The sequence below is a fragment of the Lacerta agilis genome, chromosome 12 (genome assembly GCF_009819535.1).
Source record: "Lacerta agilis isolate rLacAgi1 chromosome 12, rLacAgi1.pri, whole genome shotgun sequence".
Taxonomy (NCBI): domain Eukaryota; kingdom Metazoa; phylum Chordata; class Lepidosauria; order Squamata; family Lacertidae; genus Lacerta; species Lacerta agilis.
The window spans coordinates 6,575,543-6,603,001 of NC_046323.1; the positions used below are offsets into that span (position 1 = coordinate 6,575,543).

At 42.3% G+C, this 27,459-nt stretch overlaps 1 protein-coding gene across 1 annotated transcript in view; it reads right to left on the reverse strand.

Annotated features, from left to right (window-relative positions):
• The window catches only part of BMPER (BMP binding endothelial regulator), a 158,436-nt gene that overhangs the window by 87,951 nt on the left and 43,026 nt on the right, over positions 1–27,459 (reverse strand). The window contains exons 5-6 of the mRNA XM_033165204.1: positions 25,496–25,586; positions 23,900–23,982 (exon numbers count right to left, since the gene is read on the reverse strand). Of these exons, the coding sequence (XP_033021095.1) occupies positions 23,900–23,982; positions 25,496–25,586 (174 nt within the window). The remainder of the gene's footprint in view (positions 1–23,899; positions 23,983–25,495; positions 25,587–27,459) is intronic.

A 27,459-nucleotide genomic window follows, 5' to 3' on the forward strand; every position in this document is an offset into this window, starting at 1 on the left:
ACTACTGTATGGCAGAGAGCCCACCTCAGTAATGAAGGTTGAGAATTTTGCCCTACAATTCTGGACAAATTTCCAAGCTCCAAAAATGAATTTCAAGTTCCGTATCCAGCTGCCATGTCTGTAGCAGTGGCTCTTGTTGTTACCCCTGCAGATCCCATTCTCCCTCTTGCAAGTTACCATTCCCTCTTACTTCCCTCCTCCCTTGGTTATCCTTGCTCTGAGATTGTCAACCTCTTGGAGCAGCAGATGTGTTTGTTGTAGCTTAGAGCTGGGGAATTGCTAGCTATGGGATGGAATGGAAGTTGTAAAACCTACCTTCAATTTCTTTTCTTCAGCTGGAGATGGGGGTGGGTGGGTGAGTACAGCAAATACATCTCTCAAGGAAGGGTCAGAAGGTTGGAGCGGAGGAGATGTTCATTTCCTCAAAATGGTGAACGCTCACCCAAGATAAACTAATTTCCCTCTTTTGCTCTTCAGTGTACATTCCAGGCCACAATGTTCTCAGCTGTATAAACTAGCTGAGTTTATCAGTTAGCTTTACGCTAATTCTAATCCTGCAGTGCCAGCCAATCTTTTTAACAATATGAGAAGGTGTAATCCGAAATTACTTTTAAAAGTGAAGAACAGCTATGTGGCCAAATAGTAACCATAGCCCGCTGGTTAACAGCCCCAAATACCTTCCACCCACAATGACAAAATAATAGCTGCTGCTATGCAAAAAGCAGGTTCAGTGTTGGAGCCAAGTGCCATGTTTATTTAGATATGTGCTTCACTGCTCTTCTAAGTGGAGGCTGATGACAGATGTGTTTTTAAGGAAAAAATATTAACTCTAGAGATGTCGGCATCTGTTCTTTTTCAGCCAAGCCTTACAGAATCGCACCTCATTTTTCAGCGGCAAGGAGAGACACATTTTTCCTACAGAGAATCTAAAAATATTGGTGTAAATTAGATACTGATGCCTGACAGTTTTATTATAATGCCACTGAGCCATTCCGCTTAGAGATCTGGGCCAATGTGCAAAAATGGGTGGGTTTCATCAGGTCAATTCTAGCCTACCTGGGGGCCATGTGAATTCCCTCCCACCCCCTGTGAGGTCTCTACTTGCTTGTTCATATTAGTAAGCCTGTATGGGAAACATTTTAACTTAGCCAACATCCATAATTAATCATCCCCATTTTATAGCATAATCTCTGAAGCAGCCATTCTGTCAAGCCTCCATATCTTCAACAGAATTTGCATACATGAAGAGGAGTAAGACTAAGCTGCTAGCCATTAACTGTACTTAGGAGAGAGTTCCATTTATGCAGAGTTTCAATTTACCTTGTGCATCCATCAGGACCTCCTGTTTTTTATACTCTGCAAATCTATATGCTTCCATGTTATTTGCTCATACTTGGACAATGGACTCAATCAAAATATGCATAGCCTTCTCCCTGCCCAACGCATAGTTGGTAGGAAGTGGGTTTCACTACACTGCATATACCATCTTGCATACACCAGGGGTAAGTTGAGGATTGCACCGCCAAAATGAATTTTGAAGTGAGGCTGAAGGTCCTCTTCTGGAAAACACATTTGAGGAATTTCAATGAGAGTCCAAAGAGTTTCAGTAAGACTATAAAAAATTTCCAAGGGGGTTCTACGCACCCTTAGAGTGCCATCAGATTTTGCATATACAGTAAGGAAAATCTGGAGAAAATCTGGTAAACCACCTGAAGGATTTTGAATGGAGGATGAAGAGTTTAAAAATCAAGCTAGCAAAATTTCTCACTGGAGTTTCGTATATCCCTGCCTAGCATGATGTTTGTATTTGACTTTGGCAAGTCTTGCTGAAACTGTTCCACACCATAATATTCTCATTAGCTCAAGAAAGTTCTTAAGTGTTCTTGTGAGTAGCTCTTTCTCTTCCTTCCTCCAAGCTGTAGTGCAAAGCTCATGAAGTTTGATTCTTTTTCTTTTTTCTTTTAAAAAGCTAAACACAAAAAGCCACTAGATAGGTACAATGAAACTTTGTTAAAGTAAAACCTCTAACAGGAAATTTTGTAATGCAGAGAGTTCTCATGAAGAGTCTTGAGTTGCTTCCAATGTATTCCACAGGCACGTTAAGGCTAAATTGAGACCTGGTGTAAACAGGTGCTACTCCAATGAAATCAGTTTTGAAACTATAGCTACTCCCCACTTCTCCGCAAGCCCAATTAGATGTGTAAGAGAAAGGGAGAATGAGAGGCGGAGAGAAAATGCTCTCATACCTTAAGATGCCAACAAAGTGCTCAACCTTCAGGTAGACAGTGACACCCTCCATAAACTGTATCCTGCATGCACTGAATTTCCGACTCTTAGAAATAAATCTTTTCCTGAAAGCAAATCCCTTAAATTATACATAATGAAGCAGCAGATGTCTTGCTATTTTTAAGCTCAGAAAGACATTTCAGACATTGTCATTCAGAATATACTAAGGAATTATTAAGACACCTGCCAACAAGCTCCACTGATTCTTAAAAGGATTCTACATTTAACCAATGGGGGCCCATGAGAGCCTGTGGTGAGTAAAGAAGAATGCTCCACTGAGGCTTTCAGTAGACCTACCTGTAGAGAAACCCTACCAGCAGCATAGTGCTATATGACCAGCTTGAAGCTAGTCACCACATGAGTAACATACACCTGTGAACCAGATTTATAACCTTGCCATTTCATCATTTCAGATCAGTTCCTTTCTCAAATCATCTAGCCTGCCCTTTAAAACACTGCATTTCTAAAGTAGCAACGGTATCTCTCAGAACCAAACAAAATGGGACAGTAGCTTATGAAAGGAGGGTGCTACCCTATTCCAAGTCAGACTATTTGTTCTTCTAGCCCTGCGTTGTCTCATTTGACTCTCAGTGGTTTCAGGCTGTTCACATTACGTGCTCCTGGACTAACTCCAGAGCAGGTTCTCCACCACGCTCTCCCCGAAAGCTTCTACATTGTTGGATGAGAATGTGCAAATGATTTTGCAATCAAATAGTGCCTTCTGCTCACTGTACAAAAATCACATGTTATATTACAAGGTAATGTACTTTCCGTCTGTTTGGCTAGTAAAAGAAGCAGCTATACCAAATGAATTTGCTCACTAGTCTCCGAGTACAATGAGCTACTGCAAATGAATGCATCTGCATTATTGCAAATAAAGATTTCTGTACAGCATAAATCTACCATTCTAAATGGAGGTTTCAAATAAAATAGTTTCAGGTTATTATGTTGATGAGGACTATACTTTAAAAATTAGCCCAGCACAGGAAATGATGTTCCATGGGAAATTTTAAGACATTAGCTATTCCAGCATTAAACGTACTTTTCCATTCTCAGGCTGGCTCTCTGCCCAATTTCACAAGGTCTTCAAAAGAGAAGAGAAGGATAAGGTGTGAAACATCAGGGAGGGGGTTCTCTCATTAGCTAAAACATGGCAGGAAAGAACTAAGGGACCCATGGAACAGATGCTGCATGAGGATGATTTTGGAAGAGCTTGAAAACAGTCCCCATTGGAGGTGAGCTGGCCACGTTCCTATTTTATCAAAGGTCCGGGGACAAAACAAGAGTTTAAATTACTTGGCTCTTCTTCGTTAGGATTGAGATTTAGGAAACCTGCAAATGTATCTTTCTTCTTTTTTTCTCTCGCTTGATCCACCACAGCAAAATACCTCAGAGGCTTCCGGTTTGAAGATTCCATATCTTTCTTTTTCTTTGTTCTTTATTCCAAGGTGGATTATCAGATTCGTAGGAAAAGGTTTTAATTATGGGCACACGTCAAAGCCATCCTTCGCTCTATTTAGAGAACGCGCCACTTTCGCCACCATTTAATTTATACATACTGAATGCCAGCTGGCGTCATTTAAACTTTCTGCACGCCAGGTCAGTGACTTGCCAATGCCTTGTGCTGAGACTTGAGGAGCAAACATGTGGAGGCACTCTTCAAAGACTATGTTCTAGGCATGTCAGAAGAACCAATATAAATAGCTTGTCAATTTTACCTGAAATAGGAAGATATATGCAGCAGGCAACTTGTATCCATGTTGACTGCCCTGAATTTCAGTGGCTTCTCAACTATGTTCTAGAGAACCCTGGAAGCTTATCAGGGATCATGGTAGACAAGCATCTGTGAAAGACAAGCTTTCCTCTCAGCCTTCCCTTGCGGTGCACAACTTCATGAAGATGCACTGAGTTTATGCAGGGCAATGAGGCAACAAAATTAGGCCTGGCCAAGTCTGACCATACCAAGTGGCCACGCTCCTTAGAACATAGTCCAGAACCTTCTGCAATGCTCTGGGATTCCTGGCATGAAGGTGTTTCCTAAAAGCTGAAGATCTGAAAAGCACAAGTGCTATATGACCCATGCAATTCAGTATAAGGAGAAGTTCCAACCATGTTTTCCCAGACAGGGCCGTTAATGCAAAACTACATGCACTGTTGAAACCACTAAATTGTCCAGGGGTGGAATATTTGTAGCAGAAGTGGAACGAGGATATTGAGAGGAGGACAGGAAGAGAGGCTGGTGTTTAATGTAATTAAATTAATGATCCCTATTTTAAGTCTGAACAAAATGCTTGTGTAACCTGAAGGCTGGTTGTTCAAAATGGGTATTGCTTTGTAATGAATTGATGGGTCTATGGACCGTAATAAAGATTGTTGTTGTAATTAAATTAAGTCTGAAAGGACTTTCTCCATTCACTAAAGGCTGTATCTAAAGCCAAAGAAACGTGACTCTTAGTCCTAGGCCTTCACTCAGAAAAACCTACTTTTCTGTTTTTTTAAAAGTTGAATTATCTAGCCCCAAAAAAACTCTGTGCAACTCAGTAAAATGTCATGCATTGAACATTTGTTGGTCTATTGTTTTATTGATCCTATTAATTTTGTTCTCATTGATCAAACAACTGTCTGATTTTGTATCTGCTTGGGGTCTATGGGGAATCTCCTCAGTCATTGCTTTGACCATGGTATGGGTCCGTCCCCGTCCCCCCGCGCCCGCCCCATCCCACACAGCTACAAGATGTCAGAAACTGAAAACAAAGTAGAAAATTCTTTCCAGTAGCACCTTAGAGACCAACTGAGTTTGTTCTTGGTATGAGCTTTCGTGTGCATGCACACTTCTTCAGATACACTGAATGCACACGAAAGCTCATACCAAGAACAAACTCAGTTGGTCTCTAAGGTGCTACTGGAAAGAATTTTCTACTTTGTTTCGACTATGGCAGACCAACACGGCTACCCACCTGTAACAGAAACTGAAAAGTTCAAAGATTGGCAACTTCAGACATGGGCTATTTTATTTTTATGAGTGCTATCTTATTCTCAATAGGGAGCATTTTAAGATTGTCATTCTAAAACTGAAAATGTGAAATAAGAGGAACCAGGTCAGGATAAAGTTATGAGTAGATAGAAGAAAATGAGGAACAAATTAGAGAAAACAGGTAAGAAATTTTAAAGGAATGTGAAGTGACATTAATTTGTGAGGAAAAATTAGAGAACCCACAACAACCTGTCAATTAAAACTCAAGCCCTAAATATTTGCTTTGACTAAGTTGTTCACAGGGTCGCAATGAAGCTTGCAACACTGGACTAACACCACGTTTTATAATGTCATGCTAGTACATGGGTGGTACAACCCAAATGCACCATTGCTAGCATAGCAAGTCTCACCCTTGTCACATTTTTACAAAAACATTGCGCTTTTAAGAGGTGACCTTCTTCCCATCACTGCATCTTTTCTGGTATAGTTTCAGCATGATGTCATGGGGCTGGCCTCGGACTCCTGTTCGTGTGTGTGTGTGTGTTTGCATTCCTGCACTACTTTCCATAATGCTTAGGATGAGGTAGTCCTGGCACCTCTGCAGCTTTTGAGAGCCAGCATGGTGCTGTTAATAGAGTGATGGGCTTGGGTGAGGTAGAAATCTCTGGTTAGCCATAACACTCATGGGGTCACCTTGGGCCAGCCACTCTCTCTCTCAAACCAGTCCTACTTCACAAGGGTTTTGCAGCCAGGAAGTGGTTGTAGGAGGGAATTGTGTGCGTACGTCTGGCTGAGCTCTTGGAAAACTGGCAGGATAAAAAAAGTGACAGATGTAAACCTCCAAGAGGGAATGAAATGTGCCCGCAAGGCATGAACAAAGCTCAATGACATGCAAGTACATGGACACCATGCTGGAGGTGATGTCACAACCATACATCTGCAGTTATCCCAGGAGTGTTGGAAACACACCGTTATAAGTTACAATAAGTGCATGTGACATTAGTCAGCAGCCTAGTCTTTCCTCCTCAGCCTTTTGAATGCTGTTAAATGGCAAAGTGAGATTCACTCGCTCCTTTAAAGTTTGTGTTTTTCAAACCATCGCTGAAATGTAGCAGCAGTAAAAACTCACAGCCCTGCGAGTGACGGAGGGGAAAGCAGCTCACTAACATTCCAACAGCATCTAAGCTCCTTTTGTTTTGCCTTTAATAAGGCCCTGGAAAGAAATAAGGACAAAGCCCGTAAAATCCTTTCGGGTATATTTTTTTCATTACACGAATAATGAAATTGTTAAGCATGAACAGCAACAACAACAACAAAAAGTGAAAGGGCCGAATTTGGGACTCATGCACGACAATTACATAACAATAGTGTAACAGGAGAAAGTGTCTGGCTATTTAATATAGGCACACTGGGATCCTTTAAGGCAATAAAATGCAAAATCCCCCTCCTTTTTCTGTTTTCTTCTGAACTCGCGCTGAATTTAAGAAAGGAACAACAGATGATTCAAAGGCTAATCACTCACTTGCATTGGCAATAAAATTTGTATTGCTTTTTGCTCAGCATCAGAAGGATGACATGCATACATTAAAGCTTCACATTCTTCAAATCATGCAAAATACTTGGAATGAAATAGCAATGTTAGATAGATCAGCTTTTACTGGGCTGGTCATTGGTTTTCAGGACACCACAGGGCAGCATATTGGGCTACCAGTTTTTACAATTTTTTAGCTTGGAAGGGTCTTTGTTTCATTCTCATTTCATTCCTTAGCCATTTCCCAGTAACATCATTTTGCCACAGTTAAAATAATGCCCTCTATTCCCTTGAGAACCAGGTAGTTTCACATGAAAGCCACTAGGTGGTGCCAAAAAACAACATGGTTATATATAGACCATGCCTGTTTATTAGCCTTGATTCTTATACAGTACGAATATTGTATGCTTTTTACAAACAGGAAACAGATAGGTAAAACAATTTGCGGCCGGGGGGGGGGGATCTATCCTCTTAATATACCTATATCCTCTAGGTAGCATATCCTCTACATATAACTATTTGCTTAACACACTATCAGGTTTAAATCATCACTATTACCGCCACCATCCATTTATCATAGAATCCTAGAGTTGGAAGAGACCACAAGGGCCATCCAGTCCAACCCCCTGCCAAGCAGGAAACACCATCAAAGCATTCCTGACAGATGGCTGTCAAGCCTCTGCTTAAAGACCTCCAAAGAAGGAGACTCCATCACACTCCTTGGTAGCAAATTCCACTGTCGAACAGCTCTCACTGTCTCAAGGCAATGTACAATAAAAACAGTTAGAAACATTTTAAAAAACCAGGTACATTTAAAACAAAACTAAAGCAATACAAAATGGATGCTCCGGGCAAAGATCCATTTATCCAGCTGGGAAAGCCTGTTGCTGTTTTCCAAAAAGTGCAGCTAGTGTGTGCCTGTCGTATCTCAACAGGGATACTGTTCCAGAGAACAGCTCCTGCTCTGGGTTTCTGTGGAGCAGGTATCTGAGACCTTTGGGAACTCTTCTCAAGACTGCAGTGATCTACTGGGTATACAAGGCATTAACTCTCCCAAGTAATTTTGTCCTGAGCTGCACAGAGCCTTACATCTAGGCAACAGCAAGAATAGAGCCAGTGTGGTGTAGTGGTTAAGAGCGGTAGACTCATAATCTGGTGAACCGCGTTCGATTCCCCGCTCCTCCACATGCAGCTGCTGGGTGACCTTGGGCTAGTCACACTTCTTTGAAGTCTCTCAGCCCCACTCACCTCACAGAGTGGTTGTTGTGGGGGAGGAAGGGAAAGGAGAATGTTAGCCGCTTTGAGACTCCTTCGGGTAGTGAAAAGCAGGATATCAAATCCAAACTATACAGTAGTACCTTGGTTTAAGAACAGCTTAGTTTATGAACCTCTTGGATTAAGAACGCTGCAAACTCGGAAGTAGGAGTTTTGGTTTGTGAACTTTGCCTTGGAAGCAGAACATGTTCCGCTTCCTGTTGAGTGTGTCCCATTTGTAAATTGAGTCCCCCGCTGCTATGGGAAAGCACGCCTTGCTTTAAGAACGGACTTCCGGAATGCATTAAGTTCGTAAACCAAGGTACCACTGTATATAGCAGTGTTTTTCAACCTCTTTTGGGCAAAGGCACACTTGTTTCATGAAAAAAATCACGAGGCACACCACCATTAGAAAATGTTTAAAAAAATTAACTCTGTGCCTATATTGACTATATATAATTTTCCCACGGCACACCAGGCAACATCTCGCGGCACACTAGTGTGCCGCGGAACAGTGGTTGAAAAACACTGGTATATAGGAACAAATTAGTGTCAGTTCATTCAACTGGTAGCTAGGTTTATAGGACATTAAATGATAACTACCTTTAAGATGGCATAGGTCATTATTTGTTTACAATCCAACAGCAATGGAGCAATGCTTTCCTCATTCCAAACCCAGTGATAACTGTTGCCATACTAGTGATTCTACCCAATGTGTCTCTCAGAGCTGCAACCAGGAAAACGTTCTTTTGCAATGGCTCCAAAGCTTTGCTCAGCTTCATGTCATGCCGCCACAGCACAGCACAGGACCTTTCCCTTTTTTAACGTAAAAACAACTGTACCTATTTTTCAACTAATGACTCTTTAAGCATCACTATATAGCTTTTGTTTTTAAAGTGTTACCGAACAAGTAAGTAATAAGCCATTGATTAGGGAAACACTCATTCAAAAATATAAAATAAGTACACCAGTTGTGAAGCAGTCCCAGTGATTTAAAGTTTTTTTAAAGCTAACTCAGATGTGGCATTGAATGAAAACGACTGTCTTTCATTCTGTCAGCTGGCAAATGGGTGATCAAAAGAACAGGGGAAACACAGAATGGAAAAGGAACAGAAATGCTAACTTGAGGACAGACATCTGGCTCCCGCTGCAACAAATATGTAACAACTGAACACTTACTGTGCAAAAGAATTATTGCCTTGAAACGGGCCCCCCACATGACTTGGTATTGTGTAAGGGCAGATCTAGAGGATGCTACCTTTGATAAGAGCACTCTAGCTAACTATTTCTGCCCAGCAGGACAAAAAGCAGATACGCCGTACTCGAGAAATGTTGGTACTGGCTTTTTCAAGCATCCCAGGGGAAACGTTAGGAAATTGCTGCTGTGATTTCCAGCAGTCATTTAACACCGAGCTACTGTGGGTCAAATGCAAATCCTGTCGAGATAGGGCACAGCCAGCAGGAGTTCATGCAGCAAACGGGCAATAATGACCAATTCTCCCACCTCTTGCGGAGATTAGAAGGGTGGTGTTTTTTTTGTTAAACTGTAAAATCCTCCGGATTGTATTAATGTTCAAGCTGTTGCATTCCGTATTACAGGCCATATTCCTTTCCCACTGAGCAAAGGCAGCCATGTAGGTGTTCAGCCCACTGGCTAATCAGCCATAAGGCAGTGGGTAAAAATGTAGAGAGGATGATTCTGGACCAAATGCCTTCAAAACACACAGAGACTTTAGTCAGTGGTCAGTTCCCCATGTAAGTTGCAGGGGGGAAGGTGGTAGCCTGAGATTTTGCAGGTTTGCCTTTTCATGTTGTGTGCATGGTTTCAATGGTGGATATTCTTTCCAGTGAGGATTCCTCACAGCCCAATGACATTATAGAAACTGCTCCTTGCCAAGGGATCCAATCTTCAGGTCACTCTGCAGCTACCATGCTTTCAAAAACCAGGCTGATTACGTAACTGGCACCTCACTGTGGCCCATTCTACCAATGCTGGATGTTGATCACACTGCATGATCAAACAACTTATTCGATTGCCCCCGAAAAAGAATGTGAACTTGGAGGTTTGGTGGTTCTATCAGTGTTTTGGATTTCCAGCATATATTTCATGGACTTGGGATCTCCGGGGAGCAATATTGCTTGCTGTTCCAGGCAGAATCCCTGCACCCTGAACATGCTTGCCACAAAACCGTAGAGCTGAATGGGACTGTGAAGGTCACCTGACCAAACTCCCTGCTCAATGCAGGATGCAACTACAGCAGCCCTGAGAGGTGGCTGTCTAGCCTATCCTTAAATACTTCCAGCCTATCACCCCCTGAAGGAGTTCTGCTCCAGCTGTCAAGCACTTCCATTGATTCAGTGGAACTAAAATTCCCATACTAGATTCCTGAATGAATATTTTTTTATTCCGCTCTCTACTTTTACACGTCCCCCAACTGAATTGCTTTGGAAAAATGTCATGTTTATTACATTTACTAGCACCCAATCACAAATCAAATATCTGTTTCACCAGCCCACGGTGTTGTAATGTGGATATTTTAAGGGACTGACGTGTCTTTCTTTATTACAGAATAAAATAGTAATTTTCCAGTCCTAAAATGCAGAGGTCAGAGGTGGACGTTATGTTTTGATGATGTGTACTGTCTTAGCAGTTACAGCAATATTTCTCTCAGCCTTATAATATGGGTTAAAGCAGATGACTAATCTTTCAAAAATGTATTCATTACACACAGAAAAAATCACAAAAATAACTTGGAAAAGTAAACTCACAAACATTTGGATGGTGGTATTTGATTATGCAAAACTAAAGCTATCTTAATAATGCATCCTGGCGTTCATCTAGCAAGAGAAGACATACACAGCCGAGATTTTCCCATTGTTGGTTCTGGAGGAGCTTCCCTGGTACTCAGGGAAGGTCCATAGTTCAGTAGCAGAGCATCTGCTTTGCATATAGAAGGTCCCTGGTTCAATCCTCAGTATCTCCAGTTATGCTGAGACTCTCCTCCATCCTGGAGAGCTGCTGCCAGAGTACTTCACAAGCTTTTTTTTTAAGAAAACAACAACAAGCTTCTTAATGATTACCAGTTTGCCTTTGCTCTCCATATGAATACTAGTTCCTAAACATTTTAAATGGGGGTGTGGCCAAGGGCATAACTGTACTATGAAATGGGTGCAAGTCAAGTTGTCAAAAGAAGCAAAACACAAGAATCAGAACAGATATGAGGATATCGTCATCAGGACTGAACTCATGTATGAGCAGGATCATGGTGGGAACTAGAGTAGCATGATCAGGGGCTAGCTAAGCTGTAAGCACAAACGCACACAAGCAAAAAGGAGGCTTCAGGGGGAGGAAATCTGCAGAAGCAGAGAGGGGTGCCCAACTTTGGAAGAGGGTAATTTGGAACAGAAAACTAACAGGTATGTCTCTCTAATCCTCTCCCGGAGTCTCCAAACCACTTTTCTTCCAGCAGGGTTCAAATCAAGGGCAAACAGCATTTGAAACCTCATCAGTGATGGTGATTCTGAAGCATATGGGGATGTGATCTGGGATGGAGAAGCAGGAAGTGGATTAGACATACTTGCTTGTTGGTTCTCCAGTCCAAATTATTCTCTTCCAAAGTTGCTCCAGGGTGCTTTAATGCGCACATCTGGGTGTAACACATACTTATCCCCTCAATTTACTAATCTATATGTTCGTCCTGTGATCTCCAAAATTTATCTTGCACTACAGCACCTTGGTTCAGCTGAGCCTGCAGCTGCATATGCTGGGTGTAATCTATGTACATCCTCAACAGCTGTTTGACAGCAGACAAATCAACATATGCCTATAAGCTTGATCCTAAAACCTGAACCATCAGTGCACAGGTATGGAAATAAATCATCACAAAATATGACAGAAAGTTGGGAAGAATGTGATAATGGTATAAGATCAGGCCTGTGAAAACGGTCACAATTCAGAGTTAATTGTCGTTTTCAATACAGTAATCGGATCCTTTTGGTTTCCCCCCAATTATATATATATATATTAAAAGAAACATACAATGGTTAATGGCTGCTTTGAAGAACTACTCAACACTTCTTCTGTGGAACTTGCATTAAGCATGTGATTAAAAGATTCAAACTAATTACATGTGGTACATAGTTCCAAACATAGTTACACTTTGAAGTGTAAAGTTCTGTCAATAAAATATTCGAGTTACAACCCCACCACCACCAAAAAAAACCAACCCTGTGAAAATGGGTATGAATTGAAAACAAGAAGGAAGACAGAGATGATTCATTTTAAAAAGTAGAGCAGGCAAATGGCATCCCAAGGCTGGAAAATAACTGCAATAATCTACATCTGGTACAGCGGACCCCCTGTTTTTCAAAAGCCAAGCCACGGACCCCCTACTTTTGAAAATGTTGCTATCTCTGCGGTAGTTTTTGTTATGTGAATGGTGCCACCGTACCCTCCAATATGTTCCAGTGTAAAACCAGGATGTGTTCCTGTGCAAGTCACATGACCCACATGAGCGCACAGCACCCAAAAACGGGAGGTCCTGGACAGTTGAAGGGCTGGGTTACGTCATGGACCACCAATTTGGAACAACTTCACTCCATGATAAAAAGTACTCACCTGGAGCAAAAGCTAAAACAAAGAAACAGGAAAACTGAAAGGGCCACTTCTTCTCACTGAATAAAGTAGATGCTTCCATACTAGCTACCTGGTGTACACAGTGCATATATTACACCAGGTAGCTAGTAGCCAGAATGATCTCGGAGTTCAGGAATTTGTTTTATTTAACTAAATTTATGTACTGCTTGAGTGTAACAAAACCACTAAGCGGTTTACACTACAACTAAAGAGCTGACATTTAACAGTGGGGCAAAAATTGTGGAGTGGCGTTCCAGTCTACATGTCCTTGCTCTTGTGTTTTTGAAAGGTGGATAAACTTAAAGCACAACTGGAAATAACAGAAAAGTAACATAACTTAATTATGCACTACTGGAGCCCTGTACTGTTGTTAGGCGTCTCTTCCTTTACTTGCAAGTTTCTAAATGCAGCTTTGTGCTTGCATTGACTCACGCCAACAAGGCTGCCCTCAGGCTTTCTATCTAAGGAAGTATGGTTTTCCCAGTAGTAATGTACGGAAGTGAGAGCTGGACCATCAAGAAGAATTGATGCTTTTGAATTATGGTGCTGGAGGAGACTCTTGAGAGTCCCACGGACTTCAAGAAGATCAAACCTATCCATTCTCAAGGAAATCGGCCCTGAGTGCTCACTAGAAGGACAGATCCTGAAGATGAGGCTCCAGTACTTTGGCCACCTCATGAGAAGAGAAGACTCCCTGGAAAAGACCCTGATGTTGGGAAAGATGGAGGGCACAAGGAGAAGGGGACGACAGAGGATGAGATGGATGGACAGTGTTCTCGAAGCTACTAACATGAGTTTGGCGAAACTGCGGGAGGCAGTGAAGGATAGGCGTGCCTGGCGTGCTCTTGTCCATGGGGTCACGAAGAGTCGGACACGACTGAACAACAAAATGGTTTTCTGCCACTGTAATACCTGCCTGGCAGATTCCTTGTTAGAATGAACACAGCACTTGCGAATGTTGTAGAGGGTCAGAAGGCACGGCAGAGCATTTGCCTGTGTGGCTGTCACACAAAACATCTACCATCCCAGCCGTAGCATTCGCTGTGTGGCACATTTCCCAGGCACCTCTGCACTTGTTCTTCATATTGGGGGACTCATCATGCTGGAATATGCCTCTCCCCCTCCACCCCGCAACCTCTCTCCAAGCAATGACATTTACGTGCTAAATGTGTATTATCTCACTGTGTAATAAATATAATGGTAGTAGTGACTATGTGGTAAGATGCACTGCAATACAGCTGGGACGGCGTAAATTTCGCTGTGCACTCTGCATTTTCAAGTGACCTGTCCCTGGTGGAAAAATGCAAGCCAGAAGGATCCTAGACTCATCATAAAACGTTTCGCAAACAAAGGCTCTAATCATTGACAAGCTGTTGCTTTTACTGCTTCCTACTACAAGTTGTGGGAATCTTCTAGACCTAAATCAATTTTTCAAACAAGTGGCCCCATGAGATACCACACACATTCCATTTGAAAGCAATTTATAAAAAGTGCCTCAGCAGCTGAACATAAATCCACTGGACTCTCTGGACATGTCTGCAGTAATGTGCAATAGTTTCGTTCCCTTACGGTCATCAGGGGTTATTGTTCATTTATTTTCAAGTGGCTTCCAGAGGCTTTGTTTTTCTCCTCAGTCTTTTGCACCTCTTCCCTGGGAAACGGCCTCCCCTTCCCCCACCCTAACACATTTTCTGAGGTGTCCATTCAAACAAATATATTTATGAACTCCAGTGAAGCCCCAAGCCAATAAAAAATGTAGGTTCTCGTCAGGGGCAGCCTGTTAATGGCCCACATTAATGGCCTGAACTGTGTAAACTTAAGTCTTTGCTTGTCAGTGGAAGCAATCAATCCTGGCTTGTTAATTAGGAAGGCTTTATGAACTGGGACTTGTCAACCTTTAACATCATTATGTGTGTTCAATAACACACACACACACACACACACACACAGTTTGTATACATGCGGGGGGTGGGTGGCGGAATACAAAAGGACCCTGTCCAGCAAATGTTGTAAAAGAAACATAAGAACAGACCCCACTGGTCTGACCCATTTACCTCAACTACGTATCCCCACCAGAGCACAGACGAAGGTGATGGGGACATGAAGATGTATAGCATTAATTCTGGGGTCTATTATCTATACTCATGCTTAGAAAATTGGGATACAAGCCCAAAGCCACATCTTCCAGGTTGTTTTTAAGAAAGTTCCACAGTTGCCACTATTGTTCCTAATGGCAGAATGGTGGAAGCAGTTATTACTTTTCCAATGGCATGGGAACAGACAAAACAACACTAACCTATACAGAAAAAAAACATTAAACTGCTTCCAATTTCGCTAACCATATTAGTCAACAGGTAACATAGAGGTAACAAAGAAGGCTGATCGCCGAAGAATTGATGCTTTTGAATTATGGTGCTGGAGGAGACTCTTGAGAGTCCCATGGACTGCAAGAAGATCAAACCTATCCATTCTCAAAGAGATCAGCCCTGAGTGCTCACTAGAAGGACAGATCCTGAAGTTGAGGCTCCAGTACTTTGGCCACCTCATGAGAAGAGAAGACTCCCTAGAAAAGACCCTGATGTTGGGAAAGATGGAGGGCACAAGGAGAAGGGGACGACAGAAGATGAGATGGTTGGACAGTGTTCTCGAAGCTACTAACATGAGTTTGGCCAAACTTCGAGAGGCAGTGAAGGATAGGCATGCCTGGCGTGCTCTGGTCCATGGGGTCATGAAGAGTCGGACACGACTGAACAACTGAACAACAACAACAACATAGAGCACCATTTTCATTCTTGGCCATGTACATTCTAGGGCAGTGGTGGCAAACCTGTTCAAGACCAAGTGCCCAAACCGCAGCCCAAAACCCCTTTATTTATCGCAAAGTGCCAACACAAAGTATTTTAGTAGTCTGTTTAAGGTAGAATGCAACCCAGAATAAAAAATAAAACAACATTTTAACTTTCTTTATAGGTTCACGGCATAGACAAAGGAATTTTCCCCAGTGCTATAACTACATTGATACTGAAAAGTAATATTAAAAATTGGATTGAGATCTTAAGGGTGTGGAAAGATTGGTTCATCTATCCAAAAAGGATAATTTAAAATCAAGATAAGAAGTCTGTGCATGCATGAAATCAGAATCTCCTTGCTTGAAGCAACAAAGAGTTTGGGGGCACTTTCTCCCAAACCAACTTTGCCAAATATTTATGCGTGCACACCCTGTGAAAACAAAAAAAAAAAAGTTCTTTACAACCTTCCCTCCCTGCATCTTTCAGTATGCCCATTCAGTTTGCACCCTGTATCCTATGAATGACAACAACAACAAGAATATGTGAAAGGTTTGTACCAGTATTATTTAAAGGTAAGAACCAGCTCAAAGCTAAGCCTAGAAGCAAATAGATTGTAAATAATAATAATAATAATAATAATAATAATAATAATAATAAAGAAAATAAGATTGTACATAACATATTTTCCATCTGGTCACTCCTTGGCAAAAAATCTGGCAGCAGCATTTGGATCAATTTCTGGATGCTCTTCAAGGCTGTCCATGCAAATAACATTACAGTAATCCAATCTAGAAGCTACTAAAGCATGAATGATCATAGCCATGTCTGTCTTTTCCAGCAGAACAGCACACGTTAACTGGAGCTAGTAAAAAAAACAACCCACCTAGTTACTGCCACAACCTGGGCACCCTAAAGCAGAAATAAACAGCCCCCAAACTGTAAACCTATATTATGAGAGAGTTCAGCCCAACCTGAACTGCACACTCAAAACTAGATCACCCAAATCTCGTAACCAACTGGATTAAATTCCATTTTGTTCTCCTGCACCTGGTCCCTCACTGCTATCACGACAACAGTTCGGGGTTTTCACTGGGATTTGGTGAAAATGAGGAAATGGAGATCGTGACATTTCAGAACAGATCTTGATTTCACCAAGCAGTTTCGATGTTGAAAAGGACTGCAGCCATAGACAAGAAATCTTTCCATGCTTATGTCAAGAGTTCCAAGTGTCAGAATTGGCCCCAGGAGATGAACGAAAAACAGATCAGGCTCTGTGGGACTCAGACCAGATGCTCAACAGTCAGATCAGATTTGGGACCAAGACCCTCTGCAGACTCTATCTGAAGAGCTCCAGGAATGACGATGGGATGAATAAGCAGCCAGGAAGCAGGCAGAGGGGGTTTCAGAGTATGTTGGAAGAAACGGCAAAGAACCTGAAGAGGATAAACTAGGATTGCCTAAATAGGAAAATCTGGAAAGAAAAAGAAAAAGACAGACCTTGGCCACCTTGTTATGGTGTAACATCCTTTTCCATGAAAATATAATAAAGGATGAATGTGAGAAAACATGCCTATAGGGTTGTTGTTTTCCCATTGGCTATTCACTATGAAGTGCCTGGCACTGCTACTGTTCTCTTTTACTTAGTGGAAATAATTTAATTTAGAGACTTCCATACTTCTACGTACGTTCAAAGTCCTCAAGTTTATAGTGACTGGGGAGACCCAGCCAGATGGGCGGGGTACAAATAAATTATTATTATTATTATTATTATTATTATTATTATTATTATTATTATAATAGAAATCACTTCCTTATTTTGGGGAGCCCCATTCCCCTTCCAAACTTATCAGTATTTGACCATGTAGGTTTGCTTTTACAGGGAGCAGCTCATTGTTCTGCTGCAATGTGGAGCACTCCTGTTCAGGGTTTCCACCAGCCAGCCGTCCATGTCCTATTCCAGGATACTCCATTCCACTTCTCCTTGGTTTTCCCCTACCTCACTAAAGATGCTCAGCATTCTGTGGCCCTTGAACACGTTTAATTCTCACTGAGATCTTTTGGAGCTCCCCCCCCCCCGGATTTCACTCCTAAATTTAATTGTTGCTGAAAGCCAGGTGATTCCTATACATATGGGTGGCCATGTAAAAAAATAACCTTCACTCCACAAACATTTCTGATAAAAGCGAAACCTGCAACAAATTGATGCAGTGTATTCTCAATTTCTAACATCCAATTAAACTCTAAGCAGGGCATTACACCCCATCCCACCCAGCCACATTCCTACAGGTTTTCTTTTCCATATTACATGGCTTCCTGTGGCTACTGAGCATGCTCAGTCCTCACTAGGGAGTTTTGCCCTATTAAGGTTTTTTTTTAATGGCATTTTGTATACAGTACTTCTGAAAATCTTTGCATCCTCCTCAAACATGCCGATTCCTTTCTTGTATTTTTCGTTGGTGCCATTTTGGCTCTATTTCTGTCAGCACTCACCACCTGAGTTTGCTATTAAGAAGGAGAATGCTAAAAATATTTTTGGGATGACTGAAGATAAAAAAAAACCTCATTTAAATTTTTGAATAATTGGAGATAAAAATAATGTTGTTGCCAAAAGCCGGAATGGAATTCTTTTAGGTTTCCTGTTCTCACCCAAGCCTTAGGCTCAACCTCCCACCTTATGAAATTCAACTTCTTTAGACTGCCTTATGGAAAAATCAATGTACATATAAATACACATCACCTCAACAAAGGAAGTGAAGGGCATCTGAAATTATTTCCATCTAACTGGAGCTGAGTGAAAGGTAACAGCAGCAATGCCTGACTGTTTGTAGTGAAATGGCATTAATGCCCTGATTTCTTCACTGATTTGGGAAACCCTCTGCTACTGAAGCAGAATAACTGGGTTCAAAATTGAGCAGAGATACTCAAAGAAGAAAGGATTATAGACAGCCTATTAGAGAGGATGCATCAATCCACAGAACCAGGTGGTTCTGGATAGGGCTGCACTCCCTCTGGAAAGAAAAACAAAAACAGGTTCGGAGTGGTGTCCTGGACCCAAGGGCCTTAAAAAATATTAAAGGAACTTATCCAAATTAATACATGTCCGTGTCCAAGAATGGTCATAGTTGGCGTACCAGCCATACCTGGTCAAAGCCATACCTACAAAGCTGGATCCAGGTGCACCATCAAACTCCACCTTACCCAAGAATGAGGTATTTGCAACCAGTTATAAACCACAGAATCCAAGACAAGCATCTTCAGGAGGCATGGACACACGACTACCAGTTTAAGGGCAGCAGGAATTGCAAGAGTCTCGACCACATCATCAGGCTGCCTGAACTGAAATGGGAAGCATAGGAAGGCAGTGCCTTGGACACCTTGGCTGGAACTGCAAAGACATGTTGTTGGATGCTCACTCCCCTCAATGGGAGCCAGCATGATTAATGGTCCAAGATGATGGGAAGTGTATCCGGTCGGCGGGGAGTATAGGTGAGATTGAGGATGCTGTGTATGCTGCTGGAGGAGGAATGAGATGCAAATATGATAATTAGCTATGTGCATAGCTGTCAACTTTTCCCTTTTCTTGCGAGGAATCCTATTCGGAATAAGGGAATTTCCCTTTAAAAAAGGGAAAAGTTGCCAGCTATGGCTATGTGATGGCTAAACCAATGGGAAATGAGGCAGGGAGTTGTTTCGCAGGACACCTGCCTGATATTCATCTGCCTATTTCCTGCAGAGATGAAAGGTGACCTGTCTTTCCCCTCTTGCCTAGTCTGTTTTATAGCAGTAACCAAGTATATTTCTCTCCCCCCCCCCACCCCACTTAATAGGCCAGCTGATTGCTTGCCTTGCTTCCGCACTCCCGGTTGGAGACTAAAACTAGAATGGTCCTCCTCTGAAGCCACTCAATAGCTCTGCCTCCTCTCCCAGCATGGCAGTACCTCTTATCTCCAAATACCTCACATGCCAGAACTCATACAGATTATAGTCTCGGCAACATGGGTATGTGGGAGACTCCGCAATTAAAAGGGCTCCGTTGTGGGCCTGGAATACTCGCGTTAAAAAATAAACTTTGCCATGGTTACCATCCTTTACATGAGAGCCGGTTCCTTGCCAAGCCTGCCCCCTTTTTTATTATTTCTAAACAGTTACAGTACATCAAAATGGGAAATAAGTAATGAGATAATTTGAACCTGACTAATTAATATAGGCTACAAGGAAGCACATGTCTCAAGCGCTTGCAAATGTAGCTTCTGAAGACTACACCTGATTAATGTCACCAGTCCATCAATGGAGTGAATGCCTCAAGGTGAAGCGGGGTGGGGGTGGGGGTGGGGGTGGAGAGCCAAGGCTTCTGCAAAATTGGCTCCAGTAGAGCAAGTGCACATTAATGCTAGATGGATAAATTATAGCAGGACAGCTGGGCTTCAGTAAGTGATCCCCATAACCCTGCCCTTCTTTCACACATAAATGTACTTCCCCAGAGAGATCCAGCCATTTAAAGGCTGCTCACTGACTGAAAGGCAATTATGTCCAGAACTGGCCCATACATTTTCATGTTTGCCAGGAAACCCTTAAGTCACCCAAAGGACGAGATTGCTCATGGACGTGTTAATGGAACAGTGCGTGTTTCAAGTCTCTGACTTAAGAATGGATGCCATCTGGAGCAGTAACAGCCAACAACTTGTACACAACATATGGACACTAAACCTTGGCGCAGTAAAGTCAAAGCATTTTAGTCCGGCTTCTGCTGAGCAAAGGTGAACCCACCAAAGCTGTGGGCTCTGCAGAAGGCGTACTGCAGGCATGTGAAAATGGAACAATATGGGGTTGGGGGGCAGAGAATGCTAGTATAGACAGGAACAGGGAAAAGAAGGGTCGTTGGCCATTATGTTAATAAGCCCAAGACCTCGTTCACTAGGATTCTCATTCACTCAGGATGATTAGCATGGTGAGGTGCAAAATTTACTCTGGAGCAGAGATACAATTCACTGGTGACTTGCCATGGACACACCCAAGTAATTGCATCAGATGGCTACAAAGCCAGTAGCAGTTTCTGTACTGAGACCTCTGCTCTCCTTAACTTGGTGTGCAGGTTTTCTCATCACCGAAACATACCAGACTCTGTAAGCTCTGTAAGAGGTTGTTTTCCCAAGTCTGGTTATCACTTGCTTGGCTGCCATAGCACTAAATCTCTCCTCGGGCCATTTCGATCAGGGTTTCCATTTGGGCAGAGAGCCTCCGCAGATATGTTGTAGGGGCAGGAGGTGCCATGTGGCTTCATCAGTGGCACAAGACACAAGTCCCCACAGCCCCCCTCTACCCATGCTTCCCTCCTCAGGGGGTAATGACTGCAGAAGGCTTCTCATTTTATGGGTGACATATCGTGCCGTTGTATCAACTGCTGTTTGGAGTGCAGGCTTACCTACACCCTGGATCCTGCTCTAACCATTTCATGCTGGAACTGGCAGAACAGCAATGCCTGTGCGCCTTGGTTCCTCTCTGTTTTCTAGCTCCCAAGCCACTGACCCACAAAGGCCAAAAGACAGAAAGAAAGGGGAGGCTAAGGGGCATGTGTTTTGCATACAAAACGTCCCAGCCGGGAAAGACTCATGTCTGAAACCCTGAAGGGTCTTTGCAGCCATTGCAGTCAACACCAAGCAACATGGATGGATGGTCTGAATTTGTATAAGGAAACAAGAGTGTAGGGTGGAACTAGCTGTTACTCCTAGCATGGAAGATGCCTGAAATAGTGCTGTGAAGGCACAGGTGGGTATGGAGCAGCCTGCACTTGCACTGTTGCCCTGGAACATATAGCTTCTTGCCCCAAGTGAGCAAACAGGTGGCACAGCTGTATTCAAATGAATTTAGCTTTCAGAAACATTTTCCCTCCTGTATTCTAATTAAGCTGCTGTACTATTCCAAGCTCTGACTGTCACAGACATTCCTGGGAATGGGAATTTATAGTTAAATTAAACAGCCTTGTGTTTTTCCACCTATCTCCCTATTGCCAAAACCAAAGGGGAGGGGAATCCTTGCAGAGATGTATCTTTGGTCTCCCTCCTCCTCCGCACTTTGGTTCTTCCTCCCTTACAGGAGTCATGCCGAATGACTACAATCTAAAATCACAGTGGAAATCTAATTAGGGGTGGGGAAAAATACCTTTCATCTAATAAAGTCCTCACATGTTGCAGCATATCACTCACAAGCCAGTTCCCATACTATCGCATGACTAGATAGGTATCTGGAAACAGACATCCGCCCTACTTCTCCGATAAGAAATTTGCTGCCGCAATCTTCTTTTCTTTTTTAAGGGGTTGGGTGGGGAGGACACTCCAGAGCACAGGCAGCAAACTTCTGCAAGAATTCTTCGTGATGGCTGCACAGCTCATGTTCAGTTTGCACAGGTAGAAGTATGACCCTTATTCAAAGGCAAATAAGCAGGTGAGACAGATGAGGAGAAGTAAAGAAAACAGGAATGAAGATGGCTTGGAGGAAGAGGGCTGCACTGCTCTTCAGTTTGCTGGGAGTTTTCTTTCCACTAACGCACACCTAGTCCTAGTCCTCTGGGTAGGAACGGAAGGGGTGGGGAAGGAAACACTGACAAACTGGCAGCCTATTAATTGTATTTTAATCAATGTGCAACTTCTGTTTGATGAAGTTAAGGAGGCGCTGGAGAAGAGAAACAGCCAACTACACCCCAAGGCAAAAGCAAGCATGCACAGCCAATCTGACTTCAGCTATGCCGAACGTGCTGAATGATTAATTGAAGCCATCGGGGCCCAGATCCTGTAGGTTGCACAACATGTCTGTGCCATGTGCAAAGCTGCCAATTTAAAAAAAGGGGGGTTATAGGGTGCTTCTTCTTTTGCTTGTGCCACCTATCACCCAGGGATAACCCTCCTAAAGGCACTTAAGTCAAACCAATTGGAATAATCTGAAACAAATCAGATTTCAAGAAATATCACACCATGGCAGAATACGGAATATAAAACTAGCTGCCTTGTATTGACTTAGTCCAGGTACTCCCATCAACATGAGTTCACCAAGGTCTTTTGCCACGGAACTACTTCCTCAGTTCTTTTCACTGGGGTTTTTCAGATCCTGAACCTGCAAAGCACTGAGTTAGGCACACTTAATGACTGAAAGTGTGCATCACTTCTAGACCCACTGCTTCCTAGTAAAATATTAGTGCACAGCATGTTCATCTAAATTTAAGATCATCATACATGGGGCATACTACAACCGAGTCTTAGCTTGGTCAGTTATTCCCTTAACAGTGCAATCCTATCTGTATCTAGTCAAAAGTAAGTGCTGTTTAGTTCCACAAGAGGTTGTTCCGTGGTAAGGAATAGGACTGAAGTCTACATCCTGTTTGTGCTTGGCGTTTTCTTGACTTTAAAGGCATTTTACCACTCATACAATTATACACACTTTTGCATGTGTAAAGCAAATTTTATACAAATTTTATACGTTTGATACAAGTAGACATCTCAACCTGTCCTCAATCACTTGGAGAGGTATTTCACACACCACCTCAACGTGCATAGCAGACTTGAAACAACTTGCCAACAAAAGGAATTTGGCCCTACCAAATTTTAATCTAGGTTTTATAACAAATTCACTCACAGTTTCACTCATAAGGAAGAGAAAAACTGTTTTCATGTTATAAGACATGAATACATTCCACCCTGTAATGCTACACAGTATCTCTCTTTTGGGTTTCATATGTTAACATGTGCATAATTTCGTACACACATCATGCATAGCTATGCCCAAGCACAGGGGCTCCAAGTATGTGAAGTTCTTTCTGCTGGATGGTTCCAAAAAAAATTCATGGAGTGTGACCACTTGGAAGCATGCCAGTTTGTATAGCAACACACACTCCTGGGGAACTGAATCGTCCCTAATACAGAGGCTTGTGTAGAACCAAATCTCAAATTAGCAAGTACTATATGAGGAAGGTTGGTCAACTATTAAGTTGGTTTTGCTTTCTAGAAAGCAAATGATCCCAGTATATTCTGTATTTTTTTAAAAAAAACAAATACAAATGTTTTACCATTATAAGCAACTATTGACATGTATGGGACTTTTGTTGCTATACACAATTCCATGGAGCACCAACTGACTGATGGGGTGGGGGCAGGAAGAGGAGAGGAGAGGAGAGGAGAGGAGATGCGGCATGCCAACTGGCAAATATTCAAATACCGTTTATGCCAGGAAAAGCCAAGCCTGAATTCCTAAACCAACCAATAACTTGAACCACCTAATTCAGTTCTTTTATCTACCAAATGATGTCTGTTCTAAACAGAAAACTCAAATTATGCCACAAATGTTCAACTAATGCTTTTGCTACCAGAATCTGAGTTCCACTTCATTTAATATAACGCTGTTATATTATCATGTGCATTGATACAAAGTTAAAAACTTACAACACAAGCACACGTGACGCATTTGTTCCCTTCAGGCTGAAATTCCTCACCTTCACGGTAATGTCTACCTTCAAATGTACAACCTGGGTGGAAAAAAAGAGAAAATAAGTTTGGCTCATATCTGCATCAGATCTCTCTTGCAGTTGAGCTGCAATATAAATGCAATGTGTGAAAAGTACTAGTAGCCCAAACTGTTTGCAAATAGTAGTTTCGGATAAAATCATTATCTAAAATAACATGAGCACGTATGGGAATTCCTCTTAATTGCCTTTTCATTTCCAAGCCTTTAGGGCACACCACATTATCATTTTAAATCTTATCTTCATAACCACAGAGGTCGAGGAACTTAATTAAAATGCATTAAGTACGGAGTTCATAGTAATGTGTTGTACATCTTAGGAATTCGGATTTTAACAAACATGAAAAGAAAAATTGAACTCTGTAAACCTAACTGAGTACCACAATTATGTATCGATTATATCATGCGGAAACCAAACAGCCATCATGAACACTGAAAAAGAAATCAATGTGATACCCTAGAGATGAGGAAGTGAGGTAGAGATTATTCATGGACAAGGGGAAAAAAATTATTAATGCCTGCTTTGTTTCTGCTTTGCATATAAACTAATGTTTTACAGCAACATGGATGGGGGGAAGTGTGGTGCAGGAAAGGGGCAAACACAGAGCTAGCCAGTGCCAGCTACATGTTTAGTGGGGGTCTTGGGAACAACGTTCTGAGTGGACCCTTCCCTCCATGAGTGGGCTTCCCTCCTCATTGCCAGTGTCAGCTGTCTATTCACTTGTTTTCTTCCTATGAGCGCAACCCATAAAACCACCCTCAAGGCAAGAGGAGGGGTGTGTGAATTGGCAGCTATGGGGGGGGGGAGGCCTCACTGAGAACTGCTTTGGCAACCAGTTAGGTCTCTGGGCTCAGTTCAAAGTGCTAGTTCTGACCCACAGAGTCTTATGCAGCTCAGGACCACAACACCTCAAGGACCGCCTCTCCCCACATGAACTGACCTGGACCCTGCAATCACCACACAAGGCCCTTCTCCACGTGACCCCTGCATGAGAGGTCCAGAAGACAGCTCCAAACCTGTGGGATGCTCTCCCCAAGGAAGTTCACCTGGCACCATCTTTATCTATATTTTAGCACAAGGCAAAAGGTTTCCTTTTTTCCTGAGTATTTTGGCCCTTTGGAGGGTTTTCAAGCATTTGTGATCTCTTTTCACTGAGGCAGGATCTGTAGGCGTATCTTTTATTTGTACAGATGTGAGGAGAGGGGTAGATTTTGATTCTGTTTGTTGCAATTGGTTTAATTTTTTATATAGTCATAAAACAGTAACTGCATAAATTAGCAGCAGTCCACCACAGTGAGCCAACCACAGGGTTGTGGGCTGTGGCAGATGCTCAACAATGCCAACCCTAGGAGCTAATTGAGGCCCTGGAAGGCTTCTCACAGGCAGTCAGAGACCACAACCCTTAGCTAGATGGACCAGGGCTCTGGATTATGAGCCTCGTATTCCACCTTAAAAACTGACCCACAGAATGTAATGCATTTTAGATTTGTATAGCACTGTCTCTTTGAAACCTTACCTGGACATGTGGGGCAGCACATTCCTGGCTGCTTTGAAGGGTTTCTGCAATGAACAATGCAATGAATCTCAGATTCTGTTATCACTCCTTCCTGTCAAGAGCACAACAAATCAACAATTATTTATAATCCAAAAATTAAAGTATAGCACAGAGTACACATGGAACGGAGGTACAGAAATAAATAACATATTATATAACCAATTTGCACAATTGACATAATGATAAAAAAATAATAGAATGACCTTAAGGCATTTTTAACATACAGAATTTAAATCAGATTTTGTACTTCACATCTCTGTAACGTAGCTACAATTAAAAATTACTTTCGTATATGACAACATTCATACATACTCATAAATAGGAGAGAGGTGCTCTTTAACATCACTAAAGTGCAGAGTGGCCTAGCCAACCTGAGGTGACACTTTGTCACATCAACTTATGCTGGATTTTTGCATTTTCAAAGAATAGCACTGTTGTTTGATGACAAAGAGGTAGAGCTATGACAGAGGTGTGAGGCATTCAATGATGTTTATTTATTTTTTTATTTACAAAGCTCATCAAATGTGGACCACTGGGCAAGGACTGGAATCAGGATGAGTTGTAGATCGCATCTGATATTCAGAGTATGCTCAGGGACACCTTGCAAAAAAAAAAAAAAAAAAACAGTTGCTGTGGTTGTCCTTGTACAATGGTCCAAACTGAGATTAATCCAAAAGTAAAATATTACTTGAGTCTTCCTAACTCCACTTGCTAGATTCAGCTATAAGGTAGGAAACCAAGAAACCTTCTTGAGAGGAAAAAAAACGATGCCACTCTTCTCAAAAGCCTTTAAGACACAGGAAACGTTAAAATAACGCTTTGATTGCAACAGACCTGATAAAGACATTCCTCCCACCCTACTTCCTTGGAGGAAAGGGGCTTATGAAAAGAGATAAAAGGTTCTCCTCCTGTGGAATGGAAGCCTCTTATCTCTGATGCTTCTGCTGATAGGGGTCTAGTAAATGATCACTTCCTGCACTCCTTGCTCCAGAAGTCAAAATCTTGGTAAATAAAATGACAGGATCTCTGTGCACAGGTTGCTCTTTTCTGATGGATCTACAGTATCTGCATACCTAAGCACAGAGAAAGAGAGGTACTTTTTAAAAACAAATTCCAAATCTGGGTGCTTTAAATGGAAGCAGAATGACCCATTTCTGCATTTGGACCCTGAAAATGACAAGTATGCTCAGGCAAGAACTACACACCCCAAGAGCAACCTTGCATTTCATGTAAACCACAAGTGTGCATTTAATTCCTCCCTCTCCCCATAGAATGCCTGGGACAACTTATTCATATCCCGATGTCACGGTGTTGCGGGTTTTCTTGTCCACAAGTGGCAGCCTATGATTACATGGGGAGACAGGGAAAGGCCCAACTCAGTGCGATCAGGATATGGGCATGTTACCACAGGCATGGCAGACAGGGGATGAAATGTGCAGTTGTCTTTTGTGGCCACAGCCACACATCTCATGTGACATGAGCTCCTGACCTCAAGATCTAGCCCCCTTTTAAAAAAAGGTTTTAAAATGGATATTTGATACCTTGTTCTCCAATATAAAAATTCTCAGAGCGGCTCCCAGTATGAAATCAAATCAACAACAACAGAGTTAAACACATTTTTTAACCAAACAAAAGAGCAGGAACATGGCCAGAAAAAGGCAGAGTTTAAAATTAAAGAAATAAAAGGCCTGGGAGAATAAAAAGGGGGGGCTCAACTCTTCTTCAATAGATGAGACAGGAGATTCAGCACTTGCCCCTGGTGAAAGGGAGCCCAAGGCACCACCACAGAAAAGGCATATCCCCAGTCGCCATTTTCCAATAGCAGTGGAACTTAATGCATGGGCAGGCTCACATTAAAGAATGCAGTCCCTGAGTCCAAACAGTCCTCCAAACCTGCTCCGCATACAGTGCGTTCCTGTAACGAA